General features: G+C 44.2%; 1 protein-coding gene across 2 annotated transcripts in view; it reads right to left on the bottom strand.

Annotated features, from left to right (window-relative positions):
• dgat2 (diacylglycerol O-acyltransferase 2) overlaps positions 1 to 14,757 on the bottom strand; it is a 66,236-nt gene that overhangs the window by 15,867 nt on the left and 35,612 nt on the right. For both annotated transcript variants that reach the window (XM_048532845.2, XM_048532846.2), the window contains one exon: positions 2,320 to 2,524. In XM_048532845.2, coding sequence (XP_048388802.2) covers positions 2,320 to 2,524 — 205 coding nt within the window. The remainder of the gene's footprint in view (positions 1 to 2,319; positions 2,525 to 14,757) is intronic.

Genomic DNA, 14,757 nt, shown 5'->3' with positions numbered 1-14,757 from the left:
TAGCGAGGGAAAGAAAGTGATCACTAAAAATCAATACATTATCAATATAGTATCAGTGTTAAAGAGATTTTGAACAGCATCTGCAGCCATTTGATTGGATTCCACGTGGGGGCAGGGTGAAGTCATGCTTCCGAAGTTCATGAAACTGATAACAGCAATTACATTTGAACATTGCTCCCCAAGACACGTGTAGTGTCAATTACAAGTGCTTTCAGGGGAAAGCACTTCTGGTCCTAGGAGAGACATCTCCCGATTAGATTAGGCTTTCAATACTGTGTGCGCGCATACGATGAAGTCAGCCACCAAGCTACTGACATATTGACTGAGGAATACAGAACAAACAGCAGCAAAAAAATAAAAAAAAGTGACAGAGATTTACCAGGATGTTGCCACATATGGAAGGTCTGGGTTATAAAGAAAGGCTGGGACTTTCTTCACTGGAGCATAGGAGGTTCAGAGGAGACATGATAGAAGTGCTTAAAATAATGAGGATAAAAGTTAAATGATAGTTGTCTTTTTGCTAGGATGAGGGATTTAAAGACTATAGAGCACATTAAGGTGAGAGGAATGAGATTTAAGACAGATATGAGGGGCATTTTTGTTTTTACAGAGTGGTTCACGTGTGGAATGAAGTTCAAAGTAGTAGTGCTGGATGTGGGTACAATTACAATGCCTAAAAGACAATTGGATAAGTACATGAATAGGAAAGGTTCAGAGGGGTATGGGCCAGGAGCAGGCAGGTGGGACTAGTTTAGTTTGGGATTAACGTTCGACATGGACTAGACAGACTAAAGAGTCTGTTTCTGTGCTGTATGACTCTTGAAAACAAAAACTTCCAGCTCTCTTCCCAAACACAAGCTCCAACTCACACAAACAGTGAGCCATCACGCAGTGGGAATCACTGTTATCTTGGAAACTTGTCCGTGTAGGCTATACTGATTAAAAAAAGCCACATTTTAACGAATCTTTTCTGTCTTGCGCTCCTCAGGTCAACTCGCAAGAAACAGCAAAGTATTGGGTAAATATCATTTATACTGTATGACAGGAGATTGTTGCAAAAGTCGACTGATTGGTAGTGCCATGCCATGGAGAATGGACCAGCTAATGATGACTGACAGTTAACTGATGACCTTTGACTGATTGGTCAGAACATTGTCCCAAGAAATAAACCAGCATATGGATGTTGTGTTCAATCAGGCACAGTAGCACGACAATTAGTACTGCCGCCCCACAGCACCAGGGACCTGGCTATGCTCCCAGCCTCACGCGACTGTGTGTAGAGTTTGCACATTCTCCCCATGTACTCCAGTTTCGTCCCACATTCCAAAGATGTGCAGGTTAGGTGGATTGGCCATGGGATATGATAGGTAACAGAGACACAGTGGGGAGTAGGAGGGAGGTCTAGTTGGTATAGGCTCAATGGGCCAAATGGCCTGCTTCCACACTGTAGGGATTCGATGATTCAGGTGCAGTGGATGCCCACATTGTGAATTTGCAAAAAGACCTTGTCCATTAAAATATGGAGCATCAAGTTCTTCCACACTGTCAGGTCAAACACCAACAACAACCCTAAACTGGCTGCCAGTGTCAATTCTTCACACACTCAGGACCGTCCAGCAAATGCTGTCCACTCAAAATCCCATTTATTTAATTTTCTGCAAAGCTTGCAGCACAATGCCAACAGGCGAGTTTGGGTACAGTCAGAGCGTTGCTTGCTGTTTGAAATGATCCAGTCTTTGGGTTGTACGTATGGTATTGAGTCTGGATCCCCATTAAGACCATCTCTCTCAAATATCTTTGTTGAATTTGATGAGAAACGTGTCTTCAATGGGGTGACCCTACACTTCCCACCCCCGGCATATTACTGATCCGTAGATGATACTTTTGCCATATTGGAGTCCTCAGTTCCACACAAGAAATTACAACAAGTGTAGTGCCGTAGGATCTTTTACATCACTGAACTGTTACAACCTAGAGCAGACCATTTGGCCCATTGTGCCCACACTGGGCGTTGTGCCAGTCTCCTGCTTTTCCCCATATCCACATGGAGATGACAGTTGGCAACTAGGGCTTTGGCTTGACCTCCAATCTGAGAGACAGCATTGCTGACAGTACGGCAATCCTTCAGTCTGGCACTGGAAGCCAGCCTAAACTCTATGCCCAATGGTCCGGACTGGGCTGGACTTGTACTTGTGCCCATGATCAACTCACTCAAGAACAGCAGTCTACTCACTGATTTGTAGCTGACACCACATCAATCATTTCGCCCATCACACTCAACAAGAGGTGTTTTTTTTCCCCCCTATTTGTTGGGCTCACCTCCGCTCATTAAATAGTCCCGCAGAATTGGCATCCGGAAGTTACCAGCCAGCGTGGCCAGAGAAGGTCGAATTCCCGGAAATTTCAAGGAAAAACCAGTGGCTTCCGTTCCAAAGTTGCAAAAGGCCCCAAAGCAGAAGATGCCATGGGGGTGATAACCGAAGATGTAGTTCCTGTTGGGATCGAGGTTGTGCGTTTTCACCAACTGTGGGTGGAAGTTAAAACAGAAAAAGGACACAAAAAACTCAGTGAACAACAACAAAACTACCCAACTTCACCTCATTGTACTGAGGAAAACACATCAGTTCAACGTTTGAGGTCCTTCATTTGAGGAAAATAATGTAGTTGAAGAAGAATGAGTAGTCAAGGTGAAAAGCACAGTAACATTTAAGGAAGGAACCAAAAGAAATTTGGGAATTTATAGATAATCTGCTTGTTTTTGTTGGTTAAGGGATGAATTTTGGCAGGCACTATGAGAACCTACTTTTTTAATTAATTCTGTGGGATGTTATATTTAGTCGAGAATGCAGGCACAGCCTCTGTTTAACACCTCATCCATGGGCTAAAAAAGTGTGGTAGAGGTAAGTTCAATTACCACTGCCTTATTATAGGATCCCTACAGTGTAGAAGCAGGCCATTCAGCCCATCACATGCACACCAGCCCTCCAAAGGGCATCTCACCCAGACCCAGCCTCCCTCCATAATCTGGATGCGAGTTTGCTCGCTGAGCTGGAAGGTTCGTTTTCCGACGTTTTGTCACCATTCTAGGTAACATCATCAGTGAGCCTCCGACGAAGCGCTGGTGTTATGTCCCGCTTTCTATTTAACTGGTTAGGTTTCCTTGGGCTGGTGATGTCATTTCCCGTTTTTTTTCTACCATCTACCATCCCCTTCGGAGGCTCACTGATGTTGTTACCTAGAATGGTGACGAAACGTCTGAAAACGAACCTTCCAGCTCAGTGAGCAAACTCACATCCAGAACCTCAACAGGAGCTACAAATCTTCTCAACACTCGCTCCCTCCATAATCCTGCACTTACCCAGGCAAATCCAAATATAATTGTGTTATATAATCCACCTATCCTCCACATCCCTGGATACTACAGGCAATTTAGTATGACCAATCCACCTAACCTGGGCTGCAGGAGTCCAGAGCAAATCCACACAGACACAGGGAAAACATGCAAACTCCAGACAGACAGTCACCCAAGGCAGACATCAAACCTGGGCCCCTGGCACTGCGAGGCAGCAGTGCTAACTATCGAGCCACCATGTCACTCAGTAGATATAAAATATTACTTGATACAAAATAACTGCAGGATTGTGTGGTCAACACACAAATGTAGAATATAGGAGCAGGCCATTCAGCCCTTAGAACTTGCTGCACCATTCAACAGAATCACTGCTGGGGAGAGATGAGAGAAAATGGCACTGAGACATAATGTCCAGAGAGCTTCTGCAGACATGGGCTGAATGGCCTCCTTCCCAAATATATCAATTCTGTCGGCCTGCAAGTTTTTAAAAGAAGAATTCATTCATGGGGATGTGGGTGTTACTGGGTAAGTTAACATTTACTGCCCAGAGAATTAAGAGTCAACCACATTGCTGTGGGTCTGGAGTCACATGTAGGCTAGAACAGGTAAAGGTAGCAGATTTTCCTTGCTAAAAGACATCAGTGGACCAGATGAGACTTCTTTTAATAGTTCCATTAATTCCAGAAGGGTTGCCAGACCCAAAACGTTAACTGATTTCCACTCCCCCCCCCGCCCCCCACACTCCCGACAGATGCTGCCAGACTTGCTGAGCTTTTCCAGCAACTTCTGTTTTTGTTCCTGATTTACAGCATCCTCAGTTTCAGATGTTTAAAAATTGATTTCAAAATTCCACCATCATATGTGGCAGGATTCAAACCACGGTTCCCAGAACATCATTGTGGTCTCTGGGTTAATAATCCAGTAAGATCAATGAGCCTCTTCTACAGTGCACCAGACCAGTGACTCTATCTGGGAAGACCACAAACAATTTCATGGCAAAAGCACAAAACTGCAACATGTATTGGCTTAAATTTTGCTAATTCATTAAATTGGAAGAGCAGTCGACTGTACAAATATGTATCCAGTTGCAGAGGAGTCTAGACAATGTCATTGCCCGCAACACTGACAGAACCACACTCCACTCTCGCGGAACATCCTCGTCGTTGCAGACTGGTTGAAGGACATTGCCAGCCCACTTTGACTGTGAGCGCAACACTGGCCCCTGTTTTGAGTTCAGCTGAGCGTGAGTCAGTTCAGATAACACGACTCTCTCACCAATGTGGGTGAACACACCTGGATAGCAGCGGAGCTGCAAGACTATTTACAATGAAGTTAAGAAGTGAGAAAAAACAAACTGTGCGACCGCTATTGTCGTAATTTCGTACAGCATGGAAAACAGACCCTTCAGTCCAACCAGTCCAGTGACTGTCCCACCTACCCGCACTTAGCCCATATCCCACCAAACGTTTTCTACTCGGGAACTTATCCGAAAGTCTTTTAAGTGCTGTAACCATACCTGCACATGCTGCTTCATCTGGTAGTTTGTTCCACACACTAACCACTGTGTAAAAAAGTTGCTTCTCATGTCTTGGTTTTAAAATCTTGCTCATTTCACCTTAAAAAGGCCCCTAATTCTGAACACCTCCACCCTAAGGAAAAAGCCCTTGTCATTCATCTTAAATCATGCTCCTCGTGATTTTATAAACCTTCATAAGGTCAGCCTCTGACAATATACTGTAGAATATCTCAGTTTCTCCAGTTTTTTTAAAATATAATCTTAAACCCTCCATTCCTGGTCACATCCTGGTAAATCTTTTCTGAACCCTCCAATCCTATCTATAACAGGGCAAGCGGTTTTGTACAGAGTGTACCAGAAGAGGCCTCACCAACATCCTGCAAAAACCTCAATGACGCACCAACTCCTACACTCAAAAGGTCTCAGCAAATGAAGGCAAGTGTGCTAAACCTGTGATACAAATTTCAAAGATATGTGCCTGATCCTCTAGATCTCCCTCATCTACGATACTACCCAGGTGCCTACCATTAATTGCATAAATACTGTTCTCGTTTGTATTACCAAAATGCAATAGCTCACATTTTTCTGAATTAACTCTATTTGTGACTCCTCAGCCCATTGATCACGATCTCTTTGTACTCAGTGTTCTTCACTGTCCACTATACCACCTATTTTGACGTTATCTGCAAGCTTACTAAACATGCCTTCTATATTGTCACGCAAATTGTTTATATAAAAAAGTGTCAAACAGAAGTGGAGCCAGCAGCCAATCCCTATGGAACACCGCTGGACACGTGCCTGTCTCCTACCATCAAGCCAATCTTGTATCCAATTGGCAAACTCATCCCAAATTCCATGAGATATAACTTTATTAATTAGTTTACCCAGTGAAACCTTGTCAAAGGCTAGTTAAGTCCAAGTAAACAGCATGCACTGCTCTGCCTTCAAGCTTTCTGGTTACTTCGCTAAAACACTCAACCAAGTTTGAGAGACACAACTTTCCTTCACACAAACCTATGCTGACTATCCCAAATCAGTCCTTGCCTCTCCAAATCCTATCTTTCAGGATCACATTCAACAACTTAGCCACCACAACCAATGCAAGACCCAAAGGTCTACAGTTCCCAGGCTGCTCCTTCCAGCCTTTCTTAAACAAAGGCAAAATATTAGTCACCCTCCACTCACCCACTACTTCACACATGATTATAGATGATATAAATATTTCTGATAGGAGCCCTGCAATTTCCTTCCTAGCTTCCCACACATCTTGGGATACACTTGACCAGGTCCCAGAGATTCACCTACCTTTATGTTTTCTAAGACTTCCATAGAACACAGAACAATACAGCGCAAAACAGGCCCTTCGGCCCTTGATGTTGCGCCGACCTGTGAACTAATCTAAGCCCCTCCCCCTACACTATCCCATCATTATCCAGTATTTCCTCTTCCGTAATGAGGACTGTTTTCATTCATAGGCGTTACTGGTCAGGCAGCATTTATTGCCCATCCCCAATTGTCCGGAGGGCAGTTAAGAGTTAACTGCATTGCTGTTGGTCTGAAGTCACATGTAGGCCAGACAAGATAAGGATAGCAGATTGCCCTCCCCAAAATGGCATTTGTGAACCAAATCGGTCTTTCAGACATTTGGCAATGGATTCATGGTCATCAATAGATTCTTAACTCCAGATATTTATTGAATTCAAATTCCACTATCTGCTGTAGCAGGATTTGAACCCGGGTCCCAGAATGTTATCTGGATCTCTGGATTAACAGTCCAGCGATAATATGACCAGGCCATCACCTCCCATCAAAACATCAATCTAATTTTCCTGCATTCTCTAGGCTCCATTTCTTTCTCAATAGTAATAACTGTTGAAAAACGTTCATTTAATATCTCTCCCATCTCCTGAAGTTCAACACAAAGACAACCTCACTGATCTTTAAGGGGCCCTACTCTCTGTTACTCTTACTTTTGATGTATTTGTAGAACAGCTAACATTATCTGCTAAGGCTCTCTATCTAATATGATTCTTTTTTATTCTGGGCTAGAACCTCAATATCTTTACTATTCACTGTTCTCTTAATCTTACCAGCCTTTCACTCTACCAGGTACATAATGCCTTTGAACTCTCTATCACATATCTGAAGGCCTCCCACTTGTCAATCATCTCTTTACCTGCAAACAGTCTCCTTCAATCAACTTTTGAAAGTTCTCGTTTTCATACCCTTAATGTGTCTTCCTCAAATGAAGAATTTTAAACTTTCATGGAAAGCTTGGGAAAACACAAGTGCTAAGAGCAGGAGGAGGCCATTCAGCCCCTCAAATGTGCTTTGCCATTAAATAAGATCATAGCTGATCTCATCTTGGCCTCAACTCCACTTTCCTGCCCACTCTCCATAACCCCGGGTCTCTCTCTTCAAATTTATTCCCATACTTCTGGAAGTCTGAAATGAAAACAGTGCTGGTGAAACTCAGCAGACCTGGGAGCATCATCTTTAGAGAGAGAAGCAGAATTAATATTGAATCCAGTTTGGAACAGTCACAATTAGAGTCGAAACGTTAACTGTTTCTCTCCCCACTGACACTGCCGAGTTTCTCCAGCACTTTCTAGGTCTTACTTAGAAGCCTTTGTAAGGGCTTTAGCACAAGGTTGCTCCAGGATTCTAATGTCACAGAGCAACACATCACTGGGCATAAATAGAACAGTGTGGGTGGAATCAAAACACTAGAATGAGAGAAAGCCCGAGTGCAATGTGGACACTCACACACGAAGATGATAGATTTGTCCTCAAAATAATGCAGCTGCATCAGGAGGCATGGAGGCCCAGTGGTTAGCACTGCTGCCTCAGCGCTAGAGACATGGGTTCGATTCCATACTTGACTCAACTTTCCGAATGAAGTTTGCACATTCTCCCTGTGCCTGCTTGTGTCTGTTTCAATTTCTTCCCACAGTCCAAAGAGGTGCAGGCTAGATAGATTGGCCATGGAAATGCAGGGCTACAGGGATGATACGGGTCTGGGTGGGATGCTCTTTAGAGGGCTGGTGGGGATTCTATGGGCTGCTTCCTCGCTGGAGGGATTCTATGACAACCACATACAGTAGTATTCAGCATGAAAGTAGAACAAATTCTGTTCTGTTGAAGACTGATCTTGGAGGTGATGGCCTTGTAATACTGTCACTGGATTGTTATACCAGAGACCCAGGAAATGTTCTAGGGACTGAGGTTCGAATCCTGCCATGGCAGATGGTGGAATGTGAATTCAAATTTAAACAAAAAAAAAAAAAAATCTGGGAATTAAGAGCTTGTTGACGGTCGTGAAACCATTGCTGATTGTTAGGAAAAAAAACCACACGATCTTCTTCACTCATGTCCTTTATGGAAGGAAATCTGCCATCCTTGCCTACATGTGACTCCAGATGCACAACAACATGGTTGACTCTTAACTGCCCTCTGGGTAATAAATGCTGCCTAGCCAGTGACACCCTGGTCCTGTAAAAGAATTTTAAAATATAAAGTTTGCCTTCTCCTCAGTCTGTCTAATACCCAAACTCGGCCCGACATCAAACCACACAATAATCAAAAGCCTATCTTTTTAACTTTGGCTTTTAGCCTTTGATCCAATATCCCTTAAGTGGCTCAATAATAATTCCAGTTTTATAATGCAATTTAAAGCTTCATTATGGTTAAAAGGCTCTATATAAACTAAGGCTGTCCTTGTGACAGTAGAATCACATGATGGAAGAGGCTCAACGAGATAAATGACCAACATAGGTGCTGCAACTCCACAAGAAAAAAGGCTTATATAAAAAAAGGTGCAAAAAGTAACGAAATGGAAAACATGGTATATGATAGTAATCTGGATTGCAATCCATAACATATTGTTGAATGCAGACTGCATCTTGTGTTTAAAAAGGGAATTAGAGAAGCGCTTAAAAGGAAACAAACTGCAATGGAATCTAGGAACAGGAGTAGGCCACTCAACCCCTCAAGACTGTTCTGCCATACAATGAGATCACAGTTGATCTGTAGCCTAACTTCATACTATCCCTTAATACCTTTGCTTGACAATGATTGATCCATCTTAGATTGAAAATTAAGACCTGATCCACAGCACCTACTGCCTATTGTGCAAGAGAATTCCACCTGTGCGCATAGAAGTGCTTCCTAACATCTCTTGAATGGTCTGGCCCTAATTCAGAGTCCCTAGTTCTAGAATCTCCAATCAGTGGAAAGAATTAATCTTTACCTAGGATTTTCTTGTTAACGTCTTGGATACATCAGACTGTGTGGTGGCTGCAAAGAACACGAAGGGGAATAGAATTGGCAAGGCTACTCTTATGGGCTGAATGGCCACCTTTGGTTTTGTAACCGTTCTGATTCTGTGAAAGAGAGGGCTTCCAGACAGAGACTGAAAGCAAGCAAGCAAGAAAAAAAAGAGAGGGGAAGATGAACATTAACTGATTCTTATGGTCAAACAGATGCTGTGCCTATCTAGGATGCTATCGAAACTCATACTCAACAGCAGCTTGTAACCTTGCCAGAACTTTTGCAACTGCAAGCATAATTAAATGGCAATCCATTTTCGCAATGTGAGACATTTCCCAAGAATTGTAGTTTATCCAGGATTTCAAAACTGATGAATAAACCGTTCAGACAGTGCTAGTTACTGTACTGTCTATGTAAACAGACTGACAAGCATACGTGCCAACTGGCAGTAACGGTGATTGATTTTTTCTACTGTCATTTTCCATTATTACAAGGTGCCCTTCTGCAACCAACCACCCCATCATCTCTTACCCCAGCCCCACCACCTCACATAGGGGTGATTGAGCTCTGCACCATCCAATTCAAAGGTAAGATGGTAAGGAACATTATAAGCTGGGGTATTAGATAAAGTCTAGCTGGCTCAAATGAAGGGCATTTACAGTAAATTCTGTCTCAGAGCAGGTTGCATTTATATAGTCGCTGGAATTAAAACATTAACTGTCGTTTTTCTCTCTACAGACCTGCAAGTACTTTCTTTTTGTTTTAGATTTCCAAGATCCACAACTCCTTGTTCTTCATTATGTCATTTATATAGTGACTTTACTATAATGGAACATCTCAAGGAGACCCACAGGTAGAAGTATAAAGCAGAATGACAGTAAACCACATAAGGAGGTATTAATTAAAGGTGAGCAAATGTTTGGTCCGAGAATTAGGCTTTAAGAGCTGACGAGGAAAGAGGGGAAGTGAGGTGGTGAGATGGAGAGACGTAGGGGCATTTAAGGCCTTCAGCGCCAGGCAACTGAGGCCACCACTGCGGATGTGATAAGATGCTAAAAGAGGAACGCAGGGATTGGGGAGTGCTGTGGGACTGGAGGTGGTTACAGGGATATAGATAGCAACAAGGCTGTTCAGCGAAATGAAAAGGATAAGAATTTTTAAAATCTAGACCATTGTTTGACTAGGGGCCATCATGGTCCAGGGTAAAGCGTCTAACTACAAATGATCTTCCCCAAGAGAAACCAAGTCTTTCACCCCCACCCCCTTAAAAGGCAGTGGAACAAAACAAAAAAAAAGTGCACTATTTTGTAGCACATAATGCAGCGGTTTGGCCACAAATGCTCTGACCTTCACTTTCTCTCCCCCACCCGCCCCACCAACTCACAAAAAACATGACATTAAGGATCGTTCATTTGCAACTCTCACCCCTACCCCTCCTCCAGAGGGAGTGACCTGCTGCTTGCCAAGGTGTTGCATTCACTATCGGACTGGAGAGTGGACTCTAACTAGGCAAAAAGTGAGAATTTGATAGGGGCAAATGGGCTGGAGGTTGTTCTCTTTAGGAGGGTGAAAGAGGTGTTCTGAAAGAGATTTTCAAAGTTGAGCAGGGGGCTCTGGGCAGATTAAGTAGGGTGAAGCTGGCAGAAGAGAGTGAAGAGTGAAAGGTCTCGGGTTTATACTGAAACCGTCCCGGTTACTTGTATCTACGCTTAACAGGACAGTGCTACATTCATCTGTCAAACTGACACGCACTGTGGCTGATGTGAAACCACGCTGCAGTAATAGTCATCTAATTACACTTAGGCTGACCTTCCTTTCTGCAACCCTGTGCTCTTTCAAAGACATCCAAACCCCTGATAAAACTAAATTTCTTATTTATTCTTTCATGGGATGTAGTGAACACTGGCACAGCCAACATTACTTACTTACTCACTCACTCGTCCCCAATTATCCTTGAACCAGGCAGTGTGCTAGGCCATTGAGGGCAGTTAAGATGTAACTATATTGCTGACAGAGTCTGGAGTCATGTGTCAACCAGTCCGGGCAAGGATCGTAGATTACCTTTTGTGAAGGACACGAGTGAATCTGTGGCATTATGAAAAATCAACACATTCCATCATCTCTTTAGGATAGCTTCCACTTCCAGAAATATTAATCAAGTTCAAATTCCACCAATAATTTATGTTGCTGGATTTGACGGTCAGAGCTGCACAGCATGGAAAACCGGAAGGGTCACTGGACCTGAAACGTTAACTGTTTTCTCCTCCACAGATGCTGCCAGACCTGCTGAGCTTTCCCAGCAACTTTGTTTTTGTTCCCGATTTACAGCATCCACATTTCTTTTGTTTTTTATTATGGAAAACAGACTCCTTGGTCCAACTTGTCCATGCCAACCAGATATCCGAATCATTCCAGTCCCATTTACCAGCATTTGGCCCATATCCCACTAAACCCTTCCTATTCATATATCCATCCGGATGCCTTTTAAATGTAGTAATTGTACCAGCCTCCACCACTTCCTCTGGCAGCTCATTCCATACACGCACCACCCTCTGCATGAAAATGTTGCCTCTTAGTTCCCTTTTAAATTATTTCCCTCTCACCTTCAACCTACACCCTCTAGTTTTGGGGTCCCCTACCCGGAGGAAAAAGCTTCAGCTATTCACCCTATCCATGCCCCTCAGTTTTAAGCTTCTATAAAAGGTCACCCCACAGTCTCCGACGCTCCAGGGGAAATAACCCCTGCCTATTTAGGCTGTCCCTACAGCTCAAACGCTTCAACTCTGGCAACATTCTAACTCTTTTCTGCACCTTTTCATGTTTAGCAACATCCTTCCTACAGCAGGGAGCCCAGAATTAAATGCAGTTTTCCAAAAGTGGCATCACCACTATCCTACACAGCCGCAACATGACCTCCCAACTCCTATACTCAATGCACTGGCTAATAAAGGCATATGTAGCACGCCTTCTTCACTATCCCATCTACCTGTGACTCCACCTTCAAGGAACTATGAACCTGAACCCCAAAATCTGTCTGGCAACACTCCCCAGGGCCCTAACGTTAAACGTACAAGTGCTGCCCCGGTTTGCCTTACCCAAATGCAATAGCTCACATCACGTTCATCTCAAAACTCTACCTGCCACTCCTCAGCACATCTGATCAAGACCCTGTTGTACGGAGGCAACCTTCTTCACCGTCCACTACATTGCCAATTTTGGTGTCATCTGCAAATTTACTAGCCATACCTCCTATATTCACATCCAACTCATTTATACAAAATGACAAAAAGCAGTGGACCCAACAAAAATCCCCATGGCATATTGCTGGTCATAAGGCTACAGTCTTAACAACAACCTTCCATCGTAACCCTCTATCTTGATGACTAATTTAAATTACTCATTCTTAAAACTGTGTCCCCTAGCTCCAGTCTCTACCACAAGAATTGCTGGCATTCACCATACCCAGTTCCCTCTGAACGTTTGTGTATTCACAAACAGGATGTGGGCATCACCAGCCAGGCCTTCATTTATTGCCCACTCCAAATTGCTCAGAGGGCTGTTAAAAGTGGATCTGATGTCACCTGTAGGGCTAAGTCATAGACCAGGTAAGGACAACAGTTTCCTTTTCTAAAGGGCCGTAGTGAACCAGATGGGTTTCCCCACCACCCCATCAATGGTAGCCATTAGAATCTTAATTCCAGTTTTTCTTTTAACTATTGAATGCAAATTCCATTAATTGCTTAGATCTGACAGGATTTGAACCCAGGGCCCTGGAACATTACCGAGTTCTCTGGGTTAACAGTCCAGCATTATAATAACAGTAAGCTATCACCTGCCTGTTCATTCTTCCAAACTCCTCAACTTTTCCTCACAGGATAAAGTTATCCAAAATATGGGCTTGTCGACCTGCGGGCATTAGTTAGCTCAGTCGGTTTGCGATGCGGAGAGGAACCAACAGCAGGGGTTCAATTCTCACACTGGCTGAGGTTACTACGAAGGGGAGTTTCTCAACCCCATCACTCACCCGAGGCATGGGGACCCTCAGGTTAAACCATCACCAGTTGTCTTTCTCTAAGAGAGAGCAGTCCCCTTGGGCTAAGAGGAAGTGGGGGGGGGGGGGGGGGGGGGTGTGGCATGGCATAATGGCTCAGTGGTTAGCACTGCTGCCTCAGCACCAGGGACCCAGGTTCAATTCTACCCACAGGCAACTGCCTGTGTGGAGTTTGCACATTCGCCCCATATCTGCGTGGGTTTCGTCCAGGTGCTCCGGCTTCCTTCCACAGTCCAATGATGTGCCGGCTAGGTGGATTGGGGGTGGGAAATCGTCTGTAGTGTTCAGAGATGTGTAGATTAGGTGGGTTGTGACAGGGTGGGCCGAAGGGCCTGTGTCCATACTGTAGGGATTCTATGATTATGGTGACATTAACCTCAACCATTCTGAAACCACAGGTCCCTTCTGTGGTGTCAAATACTCCAAATTAAAAATTTAAATCCTTTGCTTGTTAAAAAAAGCCGATGTGAAAAATGAGAATTTTCAATGGCTTAAATAAACAAGAAACATTAAAAAGATAGCCTCACTTGTCCTAAATTTTAAAGCTCAGTGCTCGCTATATTCTCCTCATTGACCCAGTGCCCTGAATTCATTGTGAAAGAGGTGCAGGCTGGTGAGTGGGACCTTTGCCAGAGATATGTGAATATGCAGCTGAATCCCTGCACTGTTATCAGCCATTTCAGTTCAAAAATTGTTGAACAAATATCGTAAAACCAGCAGATAAGGCAGACATGGTGCACCTGGATGAGAAGCAGTCCGGTTTCACATGCCCTCTTCAAGTGGTCAGGCAGGCAAGTGTCAAACTCATGCAGCAATTTTTCCACAGCATTGCTCAACAGTAACTAAAACAAAGTCCAACTTGTATTAGTGATCTGTGATGGCTCTGGTGCAGCTGTCTGCGGGTTGATAAGCATCATTTACAAGTGGCATTAGCTTTGATCAGCATTAATTGTTCCCTAACCCCGTCCTCAATGAAATAAAACAAACCCGCATTTTTATAGCCATCTATCCCTTCCTCAGACCTCTCCAAAGTGCTGCCTGGCAAATTCTAGCATGGGGGAAACCAAACGGAGGCTTGGGGACCGCTTTGCAGAACACCTCCGCTCGGTTCGCAATAAACAACTGCACCTCCCAGTCGCAAACCATTTCCACTCCCCCTCCCATACTTTAGATGACATGTCCATCATGGGCCTCCTGCACTGCCACAATGATGCCACCCGAAGGTTGCAGGAACAGCAACTCATATTCCGCTTGGGAACCCTGCAGCCCAATGGTATCAATGTGGACTTCAGCTTCAAAATCTCCCCTTCCCCCACCGAATCCCTAAACCAGCCCAGTTCGTCCCCTCCCCTCACTGCACCACACAACCAGCCCAGCTCTTCCCCTCCACCCACTGCATCCCAAAACCAGTCCAACCTGTCTCTGCCTCCCCAACCTGTTCTTCCTCTCACCCATCCCTTCCTCCCACCCCAAGTTGCACCTCCATCTCCTACCTACTAACCTCATCCCACCTCCTTGACTTGTCCATCTTCCCTGGACTGACCTATCCCCTCCCTACCTCCTCACCTA

This window comes from Stegostoma tigrinum, chromosome 6 (assembly GCF_030684315.1).
Source record: "Stegostoma tigrinum isolate sSteTig4 chromosome 6, sSteTig4.hap1, whole genome shotgun sequence".
NCBI lineage: Eukaryota > Metazoa > Chordata > Chondrichthyes > Orectolobiformes > Stegostomatidae > Stegostoma > Stegostoma tigrinum.
Note: the sequence above shows the minus strand (reverse complement) of the source record. Positions and strands in the feature narration are given on the sequence as shown.